Genomic DNA, 18,791 nt, shown 5'->3' with positions numbered 1-18,791 from the left:
GTATACGCAACAATTATATGTCTACTTTGAATATTTGAGTCTGGAGTTAGGCTTGACTAGTCACTTATTTTAGATTTTTAAATTGAATGTTTTTTTTTACTTCAAACACATAGATTTGAAGTTTGAGAACTCTGCCAAAGCCTTTGCACCGCACAAACAATATGCCATTTTCAGATAAGGAAAAGAAGAAGTTATTACTGATGAAATTTGAATCCTACACCTCAATTGTAGAAGACAAGGAGTTTACCTAGTCGTAATTTATTTCATTAAGTTTCTTAATAACAACTTAACAATGCATATTTTAGGAAAAAGTATAAAGGATGGAAGAAAGGGAAATAAGAATGGGAGAAACTAAACGTTTTTCCAAAAGAGGAAACTACGATGCATGAATTCTCGTTACTTTTCTTTTGCAATATATAGAGAAAACTTTTTTTTTCCCGACCTTTTTAGGAAAGTTGAAATTACTACTCCATATTCACAAGAAGAAGCAAAAAATAGAAACAAAAAAAGGAAATAGGGGCAGAGAAAGGGAAAAAAACAATTAAGAAGGTCCAGTCCACCTGGATATTAAAAAGCCTCTCTTCTCTTCACACAGCGTTACCTCATCTTCTTCTCCTCTCCCAAACCCTGCAAATTATTCATTCACATCACAGATGTGCCGTTAATTACACACACAAACACGCATTATTTGGTGTACATACCGGAGCGGCGCCGCCTCCGGAAACCCTAGATCCACCCCTCAAGATTTTTGTAGGATCTCTTTAGGGTTCAATTCAAGAAACCCAAGCCACCATGGTTGGCCCTACGCCGCCGCTGCCGCAATTGCAAACTCAGCCACCGGCACCTTCATCAGCTGAAGATGAAGCTCTCAAGAGAAACACCGATTGTGTCTATTTTCTCGCTTCTCCTCTCACTTGCAAAAAGGTCCAATCTTTGGCTTTTGGTTCTTCTACATACCTTTAATTCTCGATCAAGTGTTAATTCTATTGAATTTGGTGCCTTTATAAAAAAAAAATCGTGAAGTATTAAAAAAAAATCGTGAAGTATTGTGTGTGGCTGCTAGTTGAGGATCTGAGTTGCAAGAGATAAAGATTGTGTTTTCTATTCCTTTTATAAAATTTTAAGATGATTTCTTTTTACCGCTTTTATTATCAGTAAACCCTATATTTGGCGGCTGTCAGATTACAGCTTAAAAGATTCCTCTTGTCAGAAAATCTTGGCAATATTTTAGTAAATTTTTATGTCGAGATTTATCTACATAATACAAGATTTGAGGTATATATGTATAATTTGCCACAAATATTATGGGCTGGGATATTTGTTTCAAATTTCTGCTATGTTTGTGTGGCTGCGATTATAAAACTATCTATCGCTTGGGATTATTGAACTTCTTGTGGAACTTTTTTGATTTCTGCTGCTGTGTTGTCTGGATTAGAAGAGCTTAATTGTTTTGTCTTCGAAATTTGTTTTGTTTCTGCGGCTTTTATGTTGGTTTTGTCAAACTGGATGTAGACAATCTTGTAGCGAGTTTAAAGTTGGTGACTTGGATTCAGACAATAAATGTTGGTTTATGCCTCCAGGAACACATATAATCTTATTCGGGCAATCACATTTGTCTTTATTTTCTTTGTCGGATTGTTAGTTTTGCAATTGAATCTATCGGCTGCATGTATGCCTCATTCTTTTTATCATATAAGACAAAGTTAATCGATGCAACGCGTGCAATTACTGAATTATTTCTCTTTTCATAATTTATTTTCTTTGTCGGATTGTTAGTTTTGCAATTGAATCTATCGGCTGCAAGTATGCCTCATTCTTTTTATCATATAAGACAAAGTTAATCGATGCAACACTGCAATTACTGAATTATTTCTCATTTATTTCTCTTTTGATAACTGTTTGGGAAAAAGCAATTGCTATACAGATGCCTTAGCATCTTTCTTTATTATGGATCTGTGTCCCTTTTTGTGTGAATACGTTTATGTGCATTTCTCCATGCTATATAATGTTCTAATTTAATTAATTCGCCTCCATGGATCTATTTATACTTCCGCTGACGCACTAAATATTTTGTTAACAGGGAAGCGAGTGTGAGTACCGCCATAGTGACATGGCTCGGCTTAATCCAAGGGATTGCTGGTACTGGTTGCACGGAAACTGCTTAAACCCGAAGTGTGCATTCCGGCATCCTGTGAGTTACTATTTCTTTCTCAACATGCTCTAGACTTTTTATCATCTCTGTGCTATAAATACGCAAAGTATCTTGTTATCATGTACGTTTAGAGTTTCTACTTTTACTAGCAGATGTATATTGCTCTATTTTGGCAAGTTAATCATTCAATTGATCATTATTAACCTCCTCCTTACAGCCTCTTGATGGATTTTTGGAAGCTCAAGCTCCAACTGTTATAGGATCTTCTGTAGCTCCAGTGGTGTCTGTTGCACCTATGCCACAGGTTCCTTATGCTTCTAGTAAACAAGGCGTGCCCTGCGTATTCTTCCAGAGAGGGATTTGTTCAAAAGGTGATAACTGTGCATTCATGCATGCACCGAACTCCATTTCTAGCAAACCTTTACAACCTCCAGTGTCTACTGCATCTAGTGAAACACCAATTGCTAAGAATGCATTTGGTGGGATTCAAAATGCTGTGCAAGGGAAGAAACTTCCGCAAACAAATCATCCGAAGCCCAGTGTACTGCCTAAACCAGTTTGGAAACTGGAAAATCATCTGACTAAGAAAGAGAATACCTTTGATGAGAAGGTACTGCCACCAAATTCTGTCATAAGCAGAGAGAATACCAGGTACAAGCCAACAAGTATGCCTGCAACCAATGGCAATTCGCTCAGTGGCCCCAACAGGGTGCAGCAGCCCATTGGCCTTGATGATCACAGCAGCATGCAGAACAAGGATGATGAAATTTCAAGAGAGCCTTCTCCTGGTTTTGATGTTCTTGTGGACGATGAGCTAAGAGGTTCAGATTATTATCATGATGAAGATCAGTATGGTGGAACAAGGAGCAATGGGGGGAGAAATGAATATGACATGGGCGATTCTGCTGATTATGATTCAGTGGCAGATATTGACCGAGATATGTACCGTGATGGGCATGGATACGACTCATATGACAGGCTACAGAGTCGCTATGCTTGGGAGCAGCCTATAGCTTCTTCTGAGAGAATACCAGGGGGGTCAGCTCATCTTGAAAGGAGACGATATGGTACAGTAGATAGACCTGAACAAGTTAAAATGTCAGATCTGAGACATCGGTTGTCGAAGCATAGGAGAGGTAATGGTTTGAAATCTGTCATTGGTCATGACTTTTCAAGTGAAAAGAATGTTGAGGATCGAGCCAACAAGAGTTCTAGGAGGGATGCACACTATGTACCTTCACATGATAGTTCTCTTAGTGGTCGCCTTCGAGGAAGAATAAAGCTTCCAGTTAGGTCATCTTCTCCGACTGACAGGGCTGAATTACGGTTGAATAGGGAAATGGATAGGGCAAGATATCGTGGTAGGTTGTCTTCAGAAAGGCCACAGCTGTCCTCTTACCAAGGAAGGCTTCAAGACAGAATAAAGGGAAGAGTGCAAGAGGATCTCAGTAATGGTGACAGAAATAACAGAGGTCCTCGTCTAAGAAAAGATATAATAAATGACAATAATTCCAACTTTGTGCGTCCTAAAAGTCTTGTTGAACTTAAAGTTAGGAAAACTGCGGAGAGCAATGAGCAAAATCTCAACGAGCAACAACACCTGGGGAAGCGTAAGTTCCAAAAGCTTGATAGTGGGGAGGATCAATCATTTAAAGGACCAATGTCTCTGCAAGAGATTCTGAAGAGGAAAAGAGGGGGTGGAGCTGGTATGACATCTGGTGGGAGCGAAGACGATGAACATGAAAGAAAAGGCCAGACAGTGATGACTATTGGGAATGTGGGAATGTGGTGGATTTTCCGTCTGCTATCATCAAAAATGGATCTGGCCTTTCTATTCAGCAGGAGGAAGAATCTAAGCTTGCTGCAGATCACCAGTCTCCTTTGTGCCGCAGTGCAAATGAACTTGAAGCTGAAGAAGAGATGATTGTGGAAGGAGCAGACGCTCAAGGCCACGACGAAGGCTATGATCAGGTAGATGGCGATGATGACTATGAGCCGGTTGAGGGTGAAGATTACACATTAGATGAAGGTGAGAATGGTGACCTTGATGACGAATACCTGGATGATGATGATGATGGAGATGACTTTGCAAAGAAGTTGGGTGTTGTTTCCTCATAAATGTCGGGACATTCATTTTCTATACATCTGTGAGCTCTTTTAGGTTTTTTAATGAGCAAATTTAACTCTACTGGTTTTGAGTTTAGAAGTAGAGAGAGTTCTTTTCTTGCTCTTTGTACTATTAGAAACTTTTTCTCATTTATTTAAATTCTCTGACTGGATGGATAATTTTCCACCAGTTAGTGGCTCGGGGCAGCTTTATCATTCAGGTTTTGCCCAAAAGGGTCATGACTGTAACTTTTAGAGTGTTAAACAGAAAGTATCTTTGCTATATCCTCTCCTTGCAATTGCCTGATCAGGTTAGCTTAGTGGAATTTCTTTTGCATGATGAATAGTGTTTGGTATTGATAAATGAGAAAATACATGAGTTGCCTCTTAAACTTATACGGAAAGGTCATATACACCTTAACTTCAGACCCGTATATAAACGGCTAGGCTTACAAAAATTTATCAACTTCGGCTATGCCTTAAATAGGAGTGGCTATCTGTGCACTTCCCCAACTTTGGTCTTTACTCTATTAAAGTAATAGTGACTTGTTAGCGAACTTATTCTTCAGCCTGGATAGTGGACATTAGTTCTTCAGGTCATCTTTAGTAGTTCAACCTACTCTAAGATCTTTCAGGTCTAGTTGGTTTGCCAATATTGAAGTCTAACCTCGCCTCTTTAGTCTCATTATTCTGTTTTTAATAAGGAAATAGACAAGCCCTCTAGGAGGATAAAATTGTAAGAAATTTATACGAGACCTAGACACACAAACATAAAGATGAAAAGGTTATAAACAATTAACCTGTAGTCGAAATGTCAACAAAAATGGCATACAAAGAACTTTTCAGTTGTGCATAACCAAGGTAGCTTTGGAGTGGACAACAAATTCGAATTAATAAGCTTGATGGCCACGACAGGCTTCTGAAAGGAAACTGACTTCTCTATTGCAGATTATTTTTTATATAAGAAAAAATGAATAAAATCCATCATTTGGAAAATAGAGTAGAGTAGAGGTGCTTTTGGCAGTAGTGTAGAGTAGAGGTGCTTCAATCTCAAGCAAAAATGTGGCACGAATTCTTTCTCTCTACACTGTTTCATTTTTATGATTTGTAGGTAAAATCACAAGTGGCCAATAATGCCTGAACTTCAACTTCCATTAAGCAACAATTACATGTAATGTGCCTACCAGTTGAGTTTGTGCAAGAGCTCAAGCATACAACGCTATTGAAAAAAGGAAAAATATACAGAGCATTTAATAGTGATTTGTAGCTTCAGAAGCACCAGCGGCAGAAGGAGAATGAGCGGGGTAAGCGGCCAGTTTTACGAATATATTCTGCTTGCTTCTCTATTTTTACAACATGATTATTTCTCCTAGCTTCTGCTGCTGCCAGTTTCTCTTCAGCTTTGTGCCTCACAGCAGCTAGCTTGTTCATTAACTTGTCTTGTGCTCCTGCCCTCATCTTTTCCACCTCCACCTGAAAGCCAAAATGCTTAGTTTGCGACAACAAATATAACTTTCCAAGCAGTTTGGACATATCTTTTAAAATATAATACTACCTCCGTTCCATTTTAAGTGATGGTGTTTGACAGAGCACGGAGTTTAAGAAAGAAAGAAAGAAAGACTTTTGAAACATGTAGTCTAAAACAACTCGTATATATTTGTGGTTATAAATCATCTCATCAAGGGTAAAATGGGAATTGTTTCTAAATATAAATTGGTGTCATTCTTTTTGGAACAAACTGAAAAAGTATGCAACATCAAAATGGAACAGAGAGAGTACCTTTTATTTGAAATTGCACCACCAGATAAAATAACGAAATAAAGTCAGGTTTTACACCAGACTCAATAATTTGGACTATGGCTTGTGGTTTCAGGGTACTAAATTAGAGAAACAAATAAAAACGTGTAAAGTCTAAACAGAAAACATAGAAGTCATGTACTCCTGGTGCAGAGCTTCAGAAGTGAAATATGTATAGTGTAGATGGCTGAACTAGAAGCATGATAATCACGCAAAAGACAATCACCTCATTTTTCCTCATCTCGGCTTCTGTCTTTGCTTGTTGATGATTTTCCCATGCTTGTATCTTGATTTCTTCACGTTTAAACCTGAACAAAGATAAGCAGTAAGTCATATGCTATGTGGCAAAGAAAGAAGCAATTACTCAGAATTATCAGTCATTATCAACTAGGATTTCGTTATTAACTTATTATTGATTTATTGGTTAAAAGGGTGACCTGATGCACTAGACTCCCATTATGCGCGAGGTCTAGGAAAAGGCCGGACCACATTGGGTCTTATGTACGCAGTCTATCAGGGGCAGCTCAAAGGCTAGGCCAGTGAGGCTATTGCCTTAGGCCCCCAAAATTTGAAGGACCCCCCAAATTTACTTTAAATTATTGCAAGAGTATATATATTTTTGTTATTTGATTGAGGTTATTTTATACCAATAAGTTCATAAATTATGATAATTTCCTTCACGCATTAATTAGTATATTTGTTTTACTCTTCAACTTATGATCAACTTAAACAATAATTGTAGTTCATTCTTTTAAGTAGCACTTATTGGTGAATATCTAAAATTAATTATAAATAACCTAATATAATATGTTAAATTGCATTAAAAGAAAACCGATGCATGAATCCTTTTGTGTTCATGCAATTTCAGAGAAGATTGTACAAGAAATTCATTATTTGATTGAGGTTATTTTATACCAATAAGTTCATAAATTATGATAATTTCCTTCACGCATTAATTAGTATATTTGTTTTACTCTTCAACTTATGATCAACTTAAACGATAATTGTAGTTCATTCTTTTAAGTAGCACTTATTGGTGAATATCTAAAATTAATTGTAAATAACCTAATATAATATGTTAAATTGCATTAAAAGAAAACCGATGCATGAATCCTTTTGTGTTCATGCAATTTCAGAGAAGATTGTACAAGAAATTCATTATTTGATTGAGGTTATTTTATACCAATAAGTTCATAAATTATGATAATTTCCTTCACGCATTAATTAGTATATTTGTTTTACTCTTCAACTTTAATTTTATCCTTTTTATACAGGAATTAAGTTATATACATCGACAACATAATGAATTTCTTTTACAATCTTCTCTGAAACTGCATGAACACAAAAGGATTCATGCATCGGTTTTCTTTTAGCGCAATTTAACATATTATATTAGGTTATTTACAATTAATTTTAGATATTCACCAATGAGTGCTACTTAAAAGAATGAACTACAATTATCGTTTAAGTTGATCAGAAGTTCTTTTATAATCTTCTCTGAAACCGCATGAACACAAAAGGATTCATGCATCGGTTTTCTTTTAGTGCAATTTAACATATTATATTAGGTTATTTACAATTAATTTTAGATATTCACCAATGAGTGCTACTTAAAAGAATGAACTACAATTATCGTTTAAGTTGATCAGAAGGTATAAATATTTTTGAAACTGTCAATGCTCAATACTTAAATTATTACGTTATGTACGTTCATTTCTTTTTCTTGTTTGTGATGATAGCCAAATAAAAAATTTCACTTTGAGTTCCGGACCTCAACATCCGATAATCCACCTTCTAATTTTATTTTATTTTTAAAATTTGCTTTTTTGTCTTAAATGATTAATTTGTTGTTTAGAAAGGATTTTTTTTGTTAGTATACAAATTTTATAAAATAAATTTAAGAGCCTCTCAATATGGTTTCGCCCTAGGCCACGAGATTCGTTGAGCCACCCCTACATTCTACGTTGCATTTATTGATTTATTGGTTCTTTTTTTTGGGGGGGTGGGGGGTGGAGGTGGGGACAAAATGAGCAATACTTAAAGAGCATCAATCACCATGAAAATAAGAAGTGCGGCCGCGGATGAAGAGCATCTTAGGGATAACTACAGAGTTGAATAAGATAGCAATATCTTTTTTTTAAAATAGATAACAGGATCAATGTCATTAATGGGGCAACAAGTTGGTCCAAGAATAAGCTAGCATGACTTGTAGCTACATTCTAAACTATGACCAAAAGGCTCAATAACTAAATTAAGAAGGTATTACCTGGCCATGTACTTTGCTTTCTCTGCGTCCTCCCAAGCAGCTGCACGTGTCTCAGTGACAGTTGTAGTTAGTTGCTCTTGCTTATCAGTTTTCAGTAAGCTGGACGCATTTCTATCCTCGCCATCCTTGCTAGCCCAAGCGGCTATATTCATCTTACCAAGTTTAGTTCCAAGTGCCATGATTTCTCTTCGAGTTTTCATCTGTAATTCCTGGTCAGTCAAGTCATCTATGCGAGCCTCCAAATTATCATTTAAAGGAGAAGAAGCTGGTGCAGCTCCTGGAGTTGATGGCCGAGAAGAAGTTGGGCTGCGAGTTGGTGTTGTTGCTCTCACAGGTGTCCCTGTTCTGGAAGGTTCCTGGCTTGCAATTGGAGTCATTTCTGTGCCCATATCTCTCATTGAGACTGACCTAGCAGTCGATGGTTGGGGAATGACGGTTGCACTATGGATAGAAACAGACGAATCATGACGGCTCAGATTTACTGCAAAAATATACAATCATTTTTCATTGTATGCCAAAAAGTTCATCAGATTTCAACAATTTATTGCAGAAGATTATGAATCGAGTAAGACGTAAAGGCACCAAAAACCTTAAGTTCCATGCTAATTTGAATTTATCTGTATCCGTTATCAAATTAAACATATCAATGCTATCAACAGAAAATATGAACACAATCGTCAAATGATATTCTTGGATATTTTTTTTAATATTCATAATTAGTTAAGCTTACTTTTAGCTTCAATCACGACTCAAATGCCAGATGTACATTTTAGGAATGGCATCATATTAATAGACAGAGCATACTGTGACTGATGATTTTGAGGTGTTGTGACCTTGACATGCAAAATTCTTGGTAAGAAAAGACAAGGTCCTTAGAGTTCAACAACTTCATAGTCACAGTCATAGATTTGGAGGACAACACAGACAATAAAATTTTGCCTTGTTATCTTAAGAATTTCATAATAACTTTCATCCAAATTGTTCAAATACTACTTTAATGATCTCTCTCTATATAGTTGGTGTATAGAAATAAATTTAATTATTTGCATGCTCATGTGTATAAGAAATCTTCCACTCTCTGTTTTGAGCATGTGCCCATACAGGAACATCAGTATATCTAAGCCTCATGAAACTTCCATTATAAGCAATCATGATTCAAGATCTTACTCAAGCCCCAATTTATTTCGACTCTAATAGATTCTTCAAATTTTAGATGTATCAGCTGTAATCCAGTAGAGAGCAAGTCACATCTCAAAATTTAGCACACCAATCCTAGTTTCACAAAGAATCCAGAAAATGGAATTGGTATAGGAAATTCATCAACAACAGAATCAGCTGAACCTTAAGAAAGAAATATAGAAATGTCACTGTTACTAATCATGAATAAGGTCATGAATCTCTTTCTCTGTTACATCCACACAAGTGTGAAAAAGGAATACCAAATCCAATTCTAGCTGCAGCCAGAACCTATAGGACTAAGTTGGTATAGAAAATTCATCAAAAGTTGATGTGCTGACATAACGAAAGAATGAAAAAGGAAAGATAGCAAAGATAAAATATCAGACAGAAGAACATCGTCATCCATGTAACGACATACATCTCTATTCTTTCTTCTTTTGAGAATGGTAACACTAATAATGACATACATCTTTCCTGTCAAAAAATAATGACATACATCATTGTTTATAAGGATAGCAAACTTCATGGCATTATCTGTTGGTGCCTCATTTTTAATAGAATTTTCAACGAACGTTACCTATCTTAAGGAATAAGATAACAGTTTTTATTCTTTTTTATATTCATGAAGCGCCGCAAGTTTCTCAGGTTGTAGAACTTAGTATTCAATCGTGTACTTCTAAGACCTCAGTGCCCCCAGCACATCCACAATTGTTAGGTTATCCCAAGAGTCTCTTGGCATTCCCCTAATGCAAAATTTTGTAGTTTCGTCTTATAGAAAAGGAATGGGGAGGACTTGGGGTGAATAATCTCAAGGTTTTCAATAAAGCTTTGCTAGGGAAGTGGATATGGAGATTTGGGATGGCGGAGAATGCATTTTGGAGGAGGGTGATAGCGGAAAAATATGGTATTATGGAAGGGAGTTGGAGGACCAGAAACATCACAGTACCGTTTGGGTGTGGTTTATGGAGGAGTATAATGAAGGGTTGGGAAGACTTTAGTGGACATATTTCTTTTAGGATTGGAGATGAAAGCAGGATTAGTTTCTCGGCGCATAAGTGGTGCGGGGAGAACGAGTTGAGGGAAGTTTTTCCTAACTATATGTCGAGTATCATGTCAAAGAGAGATGACAGTCCAACAAATTCATACATCTCACGAGGGGGTAGTTCATTGGGATTTGAGATTCAGGAGGAACCTAAGGGATCGGGAGATGGAAGAATATCACAATTTGGTCGAGTTATTGTATGGGCTGGGTACACCGAACAATATATCAGATGTATGGAGACGGCGAGAGAATAGAGATGGATTGTTCACTGTTAAATCTTATTATAAGAGGTTATGGGAGAGAGGAATGTGTTTTCCCTCATCACTCTATTTGGATTCCTAAAGTACCAAGAAAGGTGTGTTGGTTGGCAGCAAGGGGAGTGATTTTGACAGCGAAAAATCTGAGAAAGAGGAGGATCACCTATGTTGGTTGCAAAAGCTCGGGCGAAGATGTAGATCATCTCCTATTGGATTGTCAAATGGCTAATCATTTGTGGAGGGTGGTCCTAAACTTGTTTGGGATGCAATGGGTGATGCCTGGAACAGTGACGGAGGCGTTGCATAGTTGGCTCACAAGGGGGGAACAGAAGTCCATGGGCATGGAAGGTTGCCCCACTAGCAGTTCATGGGAGTCGGGAGTAAGGAGAAAAGGCATATTTTCCCATCCATCAATGAGCTGGCTAACTTAATAAATATAGATTGAAGATCAATTTGAAAATGAGCACCTTTAATTCTCATAAAGATAAGTCAGGACCCAATGGTCCAAAAGTTACTTTCATTGTCCAATTACTGAGTATGAAGAATGATTCATGCAGCTTTGAACTTTTTAGCAACATAAAGGATGAGGATCTAATGCAAAGACTTTGACTAAATGATAACGTACTCTGCCTTCCAAATAGATTCTCTTGCTCATTTTTTTTTTTTTTTAGTCAGCCCAATATATTGTCTACTTTCCTTAAACGAAAAACCTTGTCCTTTTACAATTCATTACTCCTTGAATACATTGGTAGATAGGCTTAACCATGTGCAATGCAGAGTTGAGAACAGTGGTAAACTTCGAGAAAAGGGATATAGAGTTTATTTAATAAACATATTAGCCTAATGTAAAGAGCCTATGAATAAATATGTGTGTATCAGCCTAATGTGAAGACTATAAGAACTGTGAGAAAGCATGGGAGAAAAATATTATTGATATTCTATTAAGTGTTTTACAATAGCCCTATTTATAACTATATACAATACATATTCTGTCTTTGAGCAGAGGGTCTCCCGAAAACAGCCTCTCTATCCTTCCGGGGTAGGGGTAAGGTTTGCATACATTCTACCCTCCCCAAACCCCACTAGTGAGATTCTACTGGGTGGTGGTTGTTGTTATTGTTGTATACAATACATATTCTACTCCTATTCCATGTGAGATTAGGGTTATTTATATAACTATCTAACACGCCCCGTCAAACCGGTCCATACAAATCATATGTACCGAGCTAGTTACATATGTAACTAATACGAGGACCAGTGAGGGACTTGGTGAAAATATCTGCAAGTTGATCATTCGACTTCACAAACTTTGTAACAATATCTCCTGAAAAAATATTTTCTCAAACAAAGTTAATCTCAATGTGTTTAGTTCTCATGGAACACCGGATTTGATGCAATATGAAAGGTAGCTTGATTATCATACACAAGTTCCATCTTGTTGATTTTACCAAATTTCAACTCCTTAAGCAAATGTTTGATCCAAACTAGCTCGCAGGTTGCCACAACCATTGCTCGATATTCTGCTTTTGCACTAGATCGAGCAATCACATTATGTTTCTTGCTCTTCCAAGACACCAAATTACCTCGTACTAAAACACAATATCCAAACGTAGAACGCCTATCACAAGGTGATCCTGTCCCGTCAACATCTGAGTATCCAACAATTTGCTCATGGCCTCGATCTTCAAAGAGTAATCCATTGCCTGAAACAAATTTTATGTACCGAAGAATGCGGACAACTGCATCCCAATGACTATCACAGGGAGAATCCATAAACTGACTCACCACACTCACAGGAAAGAAAATGTCAGGTCTAGTCATTGTGAGGTAGTTTAATTACCAACCAACCGCCTATATCTTGCAGGATCGCTAAGCGGCTCCCCTGTCCTGGCAGAAGTTTAGTTTAGAATGCGGATCCATAGGAGTGTCAACAGGTCTACAGCTTCCTGTCTCCTCAAGAATGTCTAAGGCATACTTCCGTTGTGAGATCACAATACCTGAGCTAGATTGAGTGACCTCAATACCCAGAAGATACTTCAATCTGCCCAGTTTCTTAGTCTGAAAGTGCTGAAAGAGATGTTGCTTCAACTTAGCAATACCATCTTGGTCGTTGCCAGTAATAACAATATCATCAACATAAATCACCAGACAAATACAGAGAATTGAAGTAGAATGCCGATAAAACACAGAGTGATCGGCTTCACTACGAATCATGCCAAACTCCTAAATAATTGTGTTGAACTTACCAAACCAGGCTCGAGGAGACTACTTTAGACCATAGAGGGACCGACGCAACCGACATACAAGGCCACTGGACTCCCCCTGAGCAACAAAACCAAGTGGTTGCTCCATATAAACCTCATCCTCAAGGTCACGGTGAAAAAAATATTATTAATGTCCAACAGATAGAGAGGCCAATGGCGAACAACAACCATGGATAGAAAAAGGCTGACTGATGCTATCTTAGCCACGGAAAAGAAAGTATCACTGTAATCGAGCCCAAATATCTGAGTATACCCTTTGGCAACAAGACGAGCCTTAAGTCGATCAACCTGACCATCTGGACCAACTTTGACTGTATACACCCAATGACAACCAACAGTAGATTTATCTGAAGGAAGAGGAACAAGCTCCCAAGTACCACTCGTATGTAAAGCAGACATCTCGCCAATCATAGTATGTCGCCATCCTGGATGAGACAGTGCTTCACTTGCAGACTCAAGGATGGAAATAGAGGACAAAGATGATACAAATGCATAATGGGGTGATGACAGAAGATGATAACTTGAACCGACAGGGGATTAAGATTAAGTGTGGACCGTATACCTTTCTGAAATGCAATCGGTGGACTAGGAGGAGATGAGTCCACAGTAAGAGCAGGGTCAGGTGCAGGACGTGAATCGGCTGGGCCTGATGCTGGGCGTGGACGACGATGATAAGTCAGGAGTGGTGGAGCTGTAGAAGGTTGAACTGGACTAGGTGATGGAACTGGAGCTATAGGTGGTGGAGCATGAAATGGGGTTGCAGGTGGTGGAGCTGGAACTTGAGTTGTACGTGGTGGAGCTGGAGTTATGGAGGAAGATGAAGGGGAGATAGTGACTGAATCTCCAAAAGATGGAACTGATAGCACCTCAGAAATATCTAAGTGATCGCCTGGACCTGTGAAGTATGACTAGGTTTCAAAGAAGGTAACATCGGCAGACATAAGGTACTGCTGGAGGTCAGGTAAATAGTATCGATATCCCTTTTACATTCACGAGTAACCCATAAATATGCACTAAGAGCACGAGGAGCTGACTTATCTTTTCCCGGAGTAAGGTTATGAACAAAACATGTGCTCCCAAAGACACGGGGTGGAAGAGAGAATAAAAGTGAATGGGAAAACAAGACAGAGAATGAAACTTGATTCTGGATAGCCGAGGATAGCATACGATTAATAAGATAACACGATATGAGAACTGCATCCCCCAAAAACACAACGGAAGATGAGATTGTATAAGTAGGGTACGAGCAGTTTCAATGAGATGTCTGTTCTTTCTTTCAGCTACCCCATTTTGTTGAGATGTGTACGGACAAGATGTTTGATGAATGATTCCATGAGTTCATAAACTGCTGAAATGGGGAAGACAAATACTCTAGGGCATTATCACTACGAAATGTGTGGATAGAAACCCCAAATTGATTTTGAATTTCAGCGTGGAAGGTCTAGAAAATAGAAAACAACTCAGATCGATTTTTCATCAAAAATATTCAAGTGCACCTGGAATAATCATCAATGAAACTGACAAAGTAGCGGAATCTCAAGGTAGAACTGACCCGACTAGAACCCCAAACATCTAAATGGACTAAAGTGAAAGGTGACTCTGCTCGATTATCACGACGCCGAGGGAAATTAGAGCGAGTATGCTTACCGAACTGACATGACTCACACTCTAGAGTGGACAGGTGAGATAAACTAGGTACCATTTTCTGAAGTTTTGCTAAATTGGGATGTCCCAACCGTTTATGTAATAAATCTGGTGAATCAGTAACATGACAAATTGTTGAAGGAAGACAAGATGTTAGTCCATGTGATTTTGCAAGGATAAGGTAATAAAATCCATTTGATTCACGTCGGGAACCAATGATCCGCCCCGTATGTATCAAAACAAGGCCATCAAGAAATAGAACAGAGCATTTAAGTGACTTGGCTAAGCGATTAACGACTATGAGATTAAAAGGACTACCGGGAACATAAAGAACTGAATCTAAAGGTAAGGAAGGAAGAACCTATTCCAGTTGCAACAGTTTGAGACCCGTTGGCCATTGTGACTGTTGGGAGAGATTGAGAGCATGAAATAATAATGAAAAGAGATTTATTGCCAGAAATGTGATCAGATGCACATGAATCGATGACCCAAGACTCGAAGGTTGAAGATTGGGAGACACAAGTCACGCTACTACCTGTTACGGAAGCTATCTCTGAAGATGTATGTTAACATGCTTTGGTCTGAAGAAACTCAATATAATCCGGTAGAGAAACCATCCAACTATTCTTAGTATTGAATCCCATTTTGCTACAACCGATTTCTCAAATTCTTGAACAAGTTAAGCGGGAGACTTATTCCCTTTTTTTAGGAAAACACTGTTCACTCGCCGGAAAATAAAAAGTTGTCGAAATTTGGTGTAACCTTGATGGGTAAGCTCGGAAATACCTCGCGACCAAACTGTCCTCAAGAAGTTTTGCCGGAAAGTGGCCGGAAACACCTCCACGCGCCAGCGCGTGGGCAGACGTACCGGCAGAACTGTGGCTTTTGAGGGCGCGTGGGAGCACGTGTGACGTCCGTTGCCGGAGATTCTAGCTGGGGTTTGCTCGCCAGAGGGTGCTTAACCTTGTGGTAATGTTGGCTTTCGCACAACACCAACAGAAAAAGGATTGACGCCGAACAGCCACCGGAATTTGCACAGAGACCTTTTTTTTCTTTCCGGAGTTGCTGGTATTTTTGCCCGGTGATGAATCTCTCATGTATGCTCTGATACCATGTGAGAAAGCACGGGAAAAAAATATTATTGATAGTCTATTAAGTGTTTTACTATAACCCTATTTATAACTATATAAAATACATATTCTACTCCTATTCCATGTGGGACTAGGGTTATTTATATAACTATGTAACCAGAACAAAAAGCAAAACTCTCCCAACAATCTCTGTGTGTGGTATATTAATGAAAGTTACATATTCCTTTTCTTTTATGAGGTAAAAGTGAAAGTTACACATCACCAATCAAAGAACAAAACAATAAAAGCAAAGCTTTGCAGCTTTAAAGAGGTGCACTTGCACTCCTAGCAATATGCAGCCGTGTGGCCAACTAAATCTTCTGTTTGAACCTAAATCATAGGCTTTTACATTTTCAGTAAGATTTGAGTTATTCTAGAATATTTGAATGCTTTCAAGTATCAATTTCTTTTTATCAGTGCCTCAGTAATCTATGTTTATTTTTAATATTCTCAGAAACTATTAGTCAACACAATACTCTGTGCAATCATCCCACTAAGAGAAGAAATGTCTTGGAGTGTATGGAGGAAGACAAGCATTAAAAATTGCTTGTCATATGAGACAACTATTAAATATCTCTGTGCAACCTCTAAATCGAATTTCTTTACACATCAGAATACAAACTAGAAACGATGAGTATATCCATATAAAGAGTACACATAAATTAGCAATAGCACTTTTTCTTGTTTTTGTACACTATTTCATCAAGAGGAAATAGAATTTTTTCCAATTATGGTAAAACATTAAATCTACAGTGCAAGGTGTTGGGTGATAGATATGGAACGTCAAAATTAGTCTTACTTGCTGATTGTCCAATAGAATTTTCAATCATGAGCACTGGCTTCGGATATGATTCAGCAATTGGGTACGGCTCAGCTTCCCAACTCACAAACTTCTGAACTCCACTGTCCTTCGGTTGGCCTGAGTCTATCTGTTTTGTGTCGACAGGCTCCTCATAAGGAACCAATTGCTGATCAGGAACCTCAATTACAACCTTTGTAGGTTGTTGTCTATAGCCATATCCAGAATGACTAGTCTTGCGTGATCCAACAACTTGACTGCTCTGCCCAGTCCTTGGCCGGTTAGACGTTGGGCTTGCTATCCATTTCTGCGCATCATCCCATTTAGAAGGGGCAGGTTTTGAGAAAGGAGCTATGGGCACTCTCTGTGCAGCCCGCTCAGCCTTTTGAAATTCAAAGAGTGGAGATATAGTACTAATACTATCGAACCCACTATCACAGTCCAAAATACTGTCATCTTGAGATCTAATTCTTGAATTGACCAACGATTGATCTTTGATTCTCATGTCATTCATCATCTCCAAGGAAGCTGGCGTATCAACTGCTACGGAAGTCGAGCTCTCAGGAACAATACTTACAACATTTACATCTTTGCATTTCTCCAAATTACAACCTGGTAAGCAAAAAACAAGTACTTGCATTCATACTAACGAAATTAGAACAAGCCAATAGCAGACCATGCCTATCTTTGCAACTGTATTATCATTGGAAATTGGAAGGCTTGAAGAACCCACAACTTCTTTAGGCTCTTTTGATTAAATATGAGTCCCTCTGTCCAATTACGTGGCACACTTTCCTTTTTAGTCTGTCCTAAAATAAATGACACGTTTCTATATTTAGAAACAATTTAAGTTTAAACTTCTCATCTTACCTTAATGAGATGATTTGTTACCAGACAAATATTTATGACTTATCTTGGACCACAAATTTTAAAAATCTTCATTCCTTTCTTAAACTCTATGTTTAGTCAAACACCACCACATATAATGGGACAGTAAAAATCTCACTGAAATAGTATACAAAATGTGAATGCATTACAAATACCAGAGTCATGGATCTCAGGGAGTTGGGATCTCAAGGACAGAGTAGCAGATTCAAGCTCTTGATCTTCTACTATTTCTTCCCTTCTTTTCTTTTCTGCTCCCAGTAGCATAGACCTCAGCTTCCTAGGAGACAGCTATATAACAACAAACAAAATGTGACAAAAGAAGCTAAAATGAGAAATGGGGTTCACAAAGAAAGTGATAGCTCATATAATATATGCAGATTTGATAGATCAAAGGTTGATTTGTTTTGCTTCAAACAAAAGGAGAATAAAGAAAGCACAAAAAGAGAAGAAGCAGAACCAACAATAATTAAAGTGGGTAAAAACCCAAATTGTGTTGAAAACGAAATGTCAAAGCGTCGTTCTTTCTACCCTTTTTTTCTTGTAAACTAAAACCCACATTGGGGAAAGAGAAAAGTAAAAGAAATTGGTTTCAACCCAGATCAAAGATGGTAGTACATAGCTCATTAAAGCTTGTACTCTACTCCATTGCCACTGATTCTGCAAGATTCTCAAGCTCAAAATGTCAAGTTTAATTACCTGTATATGTCTCTTGTCGATTCTTTCGTACTCCATTTACGTTTCATCTAATTAAGGGTCCCTTTCTTCTTCCCTTGTAGCGTGATTGAAGAGGTGACTCTGTGTTTCTGAGAAAGAGACTGAAATACAGTGGAGAGTGGGAAGTAATACTGACCAGTGATTGAGAGGGATGAATCACTTGTCTATTTCGGAAAGGACAGAAAGTGAGACTGAGTAGAGAGACAAATTGGACTTAGCCCCACTCCCTTTCCTTGGTCCCTCGCTTTCTGCTTCATCCACTTTCGTTTCTGCTCCATCTTTTGACTCAAAATTTATGATTAAATAGAGTTATGAAACTCCAATTTTTATCGTGTAGTAGTATTAAATAAATCTTAGACCAAAGACTAATACTCACTCCTTTTATATTGAGGTAGTATTTGGATAAATAATTTTGAAAAAACAAAAAATGTGTTTGGATTAGTTTTTGAAAAAAAAATTTCTTAACAGCTTGTTTGGATGGTTGTTACATCTCGTTTCATAATGTATCGTATTATATTGTTTGATGAATACAACGTTTGAATAAATTGTATCG

The 18,791-nt window shown here is 37.9% G+C and overlaps 2 protein-coding genes across 3 annotated transcripts; one reads left to right on the top strand and one right to left on the bottom strand.

Moving 5' to 3' along the window:
• The first annotated feature begins 599 nt into the window (after positions 1–599).
• Positions 600–4,543, top strand: LOC107792775 (zinc finger CCCH domain-containing protein 17). The gene is given in 4 exon segments (XM_075221785.1): positions 600–924; positions 2,081–2,191; positions 2,370–3,938; positions 3,941–4,543. Coding segments are annotated over 4 exon segments (2,142 nt in total). The 5' UTR covers positions 600–792; the 3' UTR covers positions 4,271–4,543.
• An 849-nt stretch (positions 4,544–5,392) lies between these two features.
• Positions 5,393–18,502, bottom strand: LOC107792916 (uncharacterized). 2 transcript variants are annotated; one of them, XM_016615204.2, is made up of 6 exons: positions 18,221–18,502; positions 17,680–17,812; positions 16,637–17,248; positions 8,322–8,802; positions 6,282–6,363; positions 5,393–5,731 (listed from the first exon to the last, which is right to left on the bottom strand). In XM_016615204.2, the coding sequence occupies exons 1-6, from the start codon at positions 18,254–18,256 to the stop codon at positions 5,528–5,530; spliced, it is 1,548 nt and encodes a 515-aa protein (XP_016470690.2). In that variant the 5' UTR covers positions 18,257–18,502; the 3' UTR covers positions 5,393–5,527. The 2 variants fall into 2 exon arrangements, with proteins under 2 accessions (XP_016470690.2, XP_016470755.2); XM_016615269.2 differs by lacking the exon at positions 18,221–18,502 and adding an exon at positions 18,119–18,212.
• Positions 18,503–18,791: the final 289 nt, after the last annotated feature.

Source organism: Nicotiana tabacum, chromosome 9 (genome assembly GCF_000715075.1).
Source record: "Nicotiana tabacum cultivar K326 chromosome 9, ASM71507v2, whole genome shotgun sequence".
NCBI lineage: Eukaryota > Viridiplantae > Streptophyta > Magnoliopsida > Solanales > Solanaceae > Nicotiana > Nicotiana tabacum.
The sequence above is the reverse complement of the archived record's forward strand: the minus strand, read 5'-3'. Positions and strand labels throughout refer to the sequence as shown.

Coding starts and splice junctions, on each gene's coding strand:
- LOC107792916 (XM_016615204.2), bottom strand. CDS start 18,256: ATGGAGTACGAAAGAATCGACAAGAGACATATACAG. Junction 8,803..16,636: donor TTCTATTGGACAATCAGCAA/GTAAGACTAATT, acceptor ATATTTTTGCAG/TAAATCTGAGCCGTCATGAT. Junction 6,364..8,321: donor AAAGCAAAGTACATGGCCAG/GTAATACCTTCT, acceptor ATCTTTGTTCAG/GTTTAAACGTGAAGAAATCA.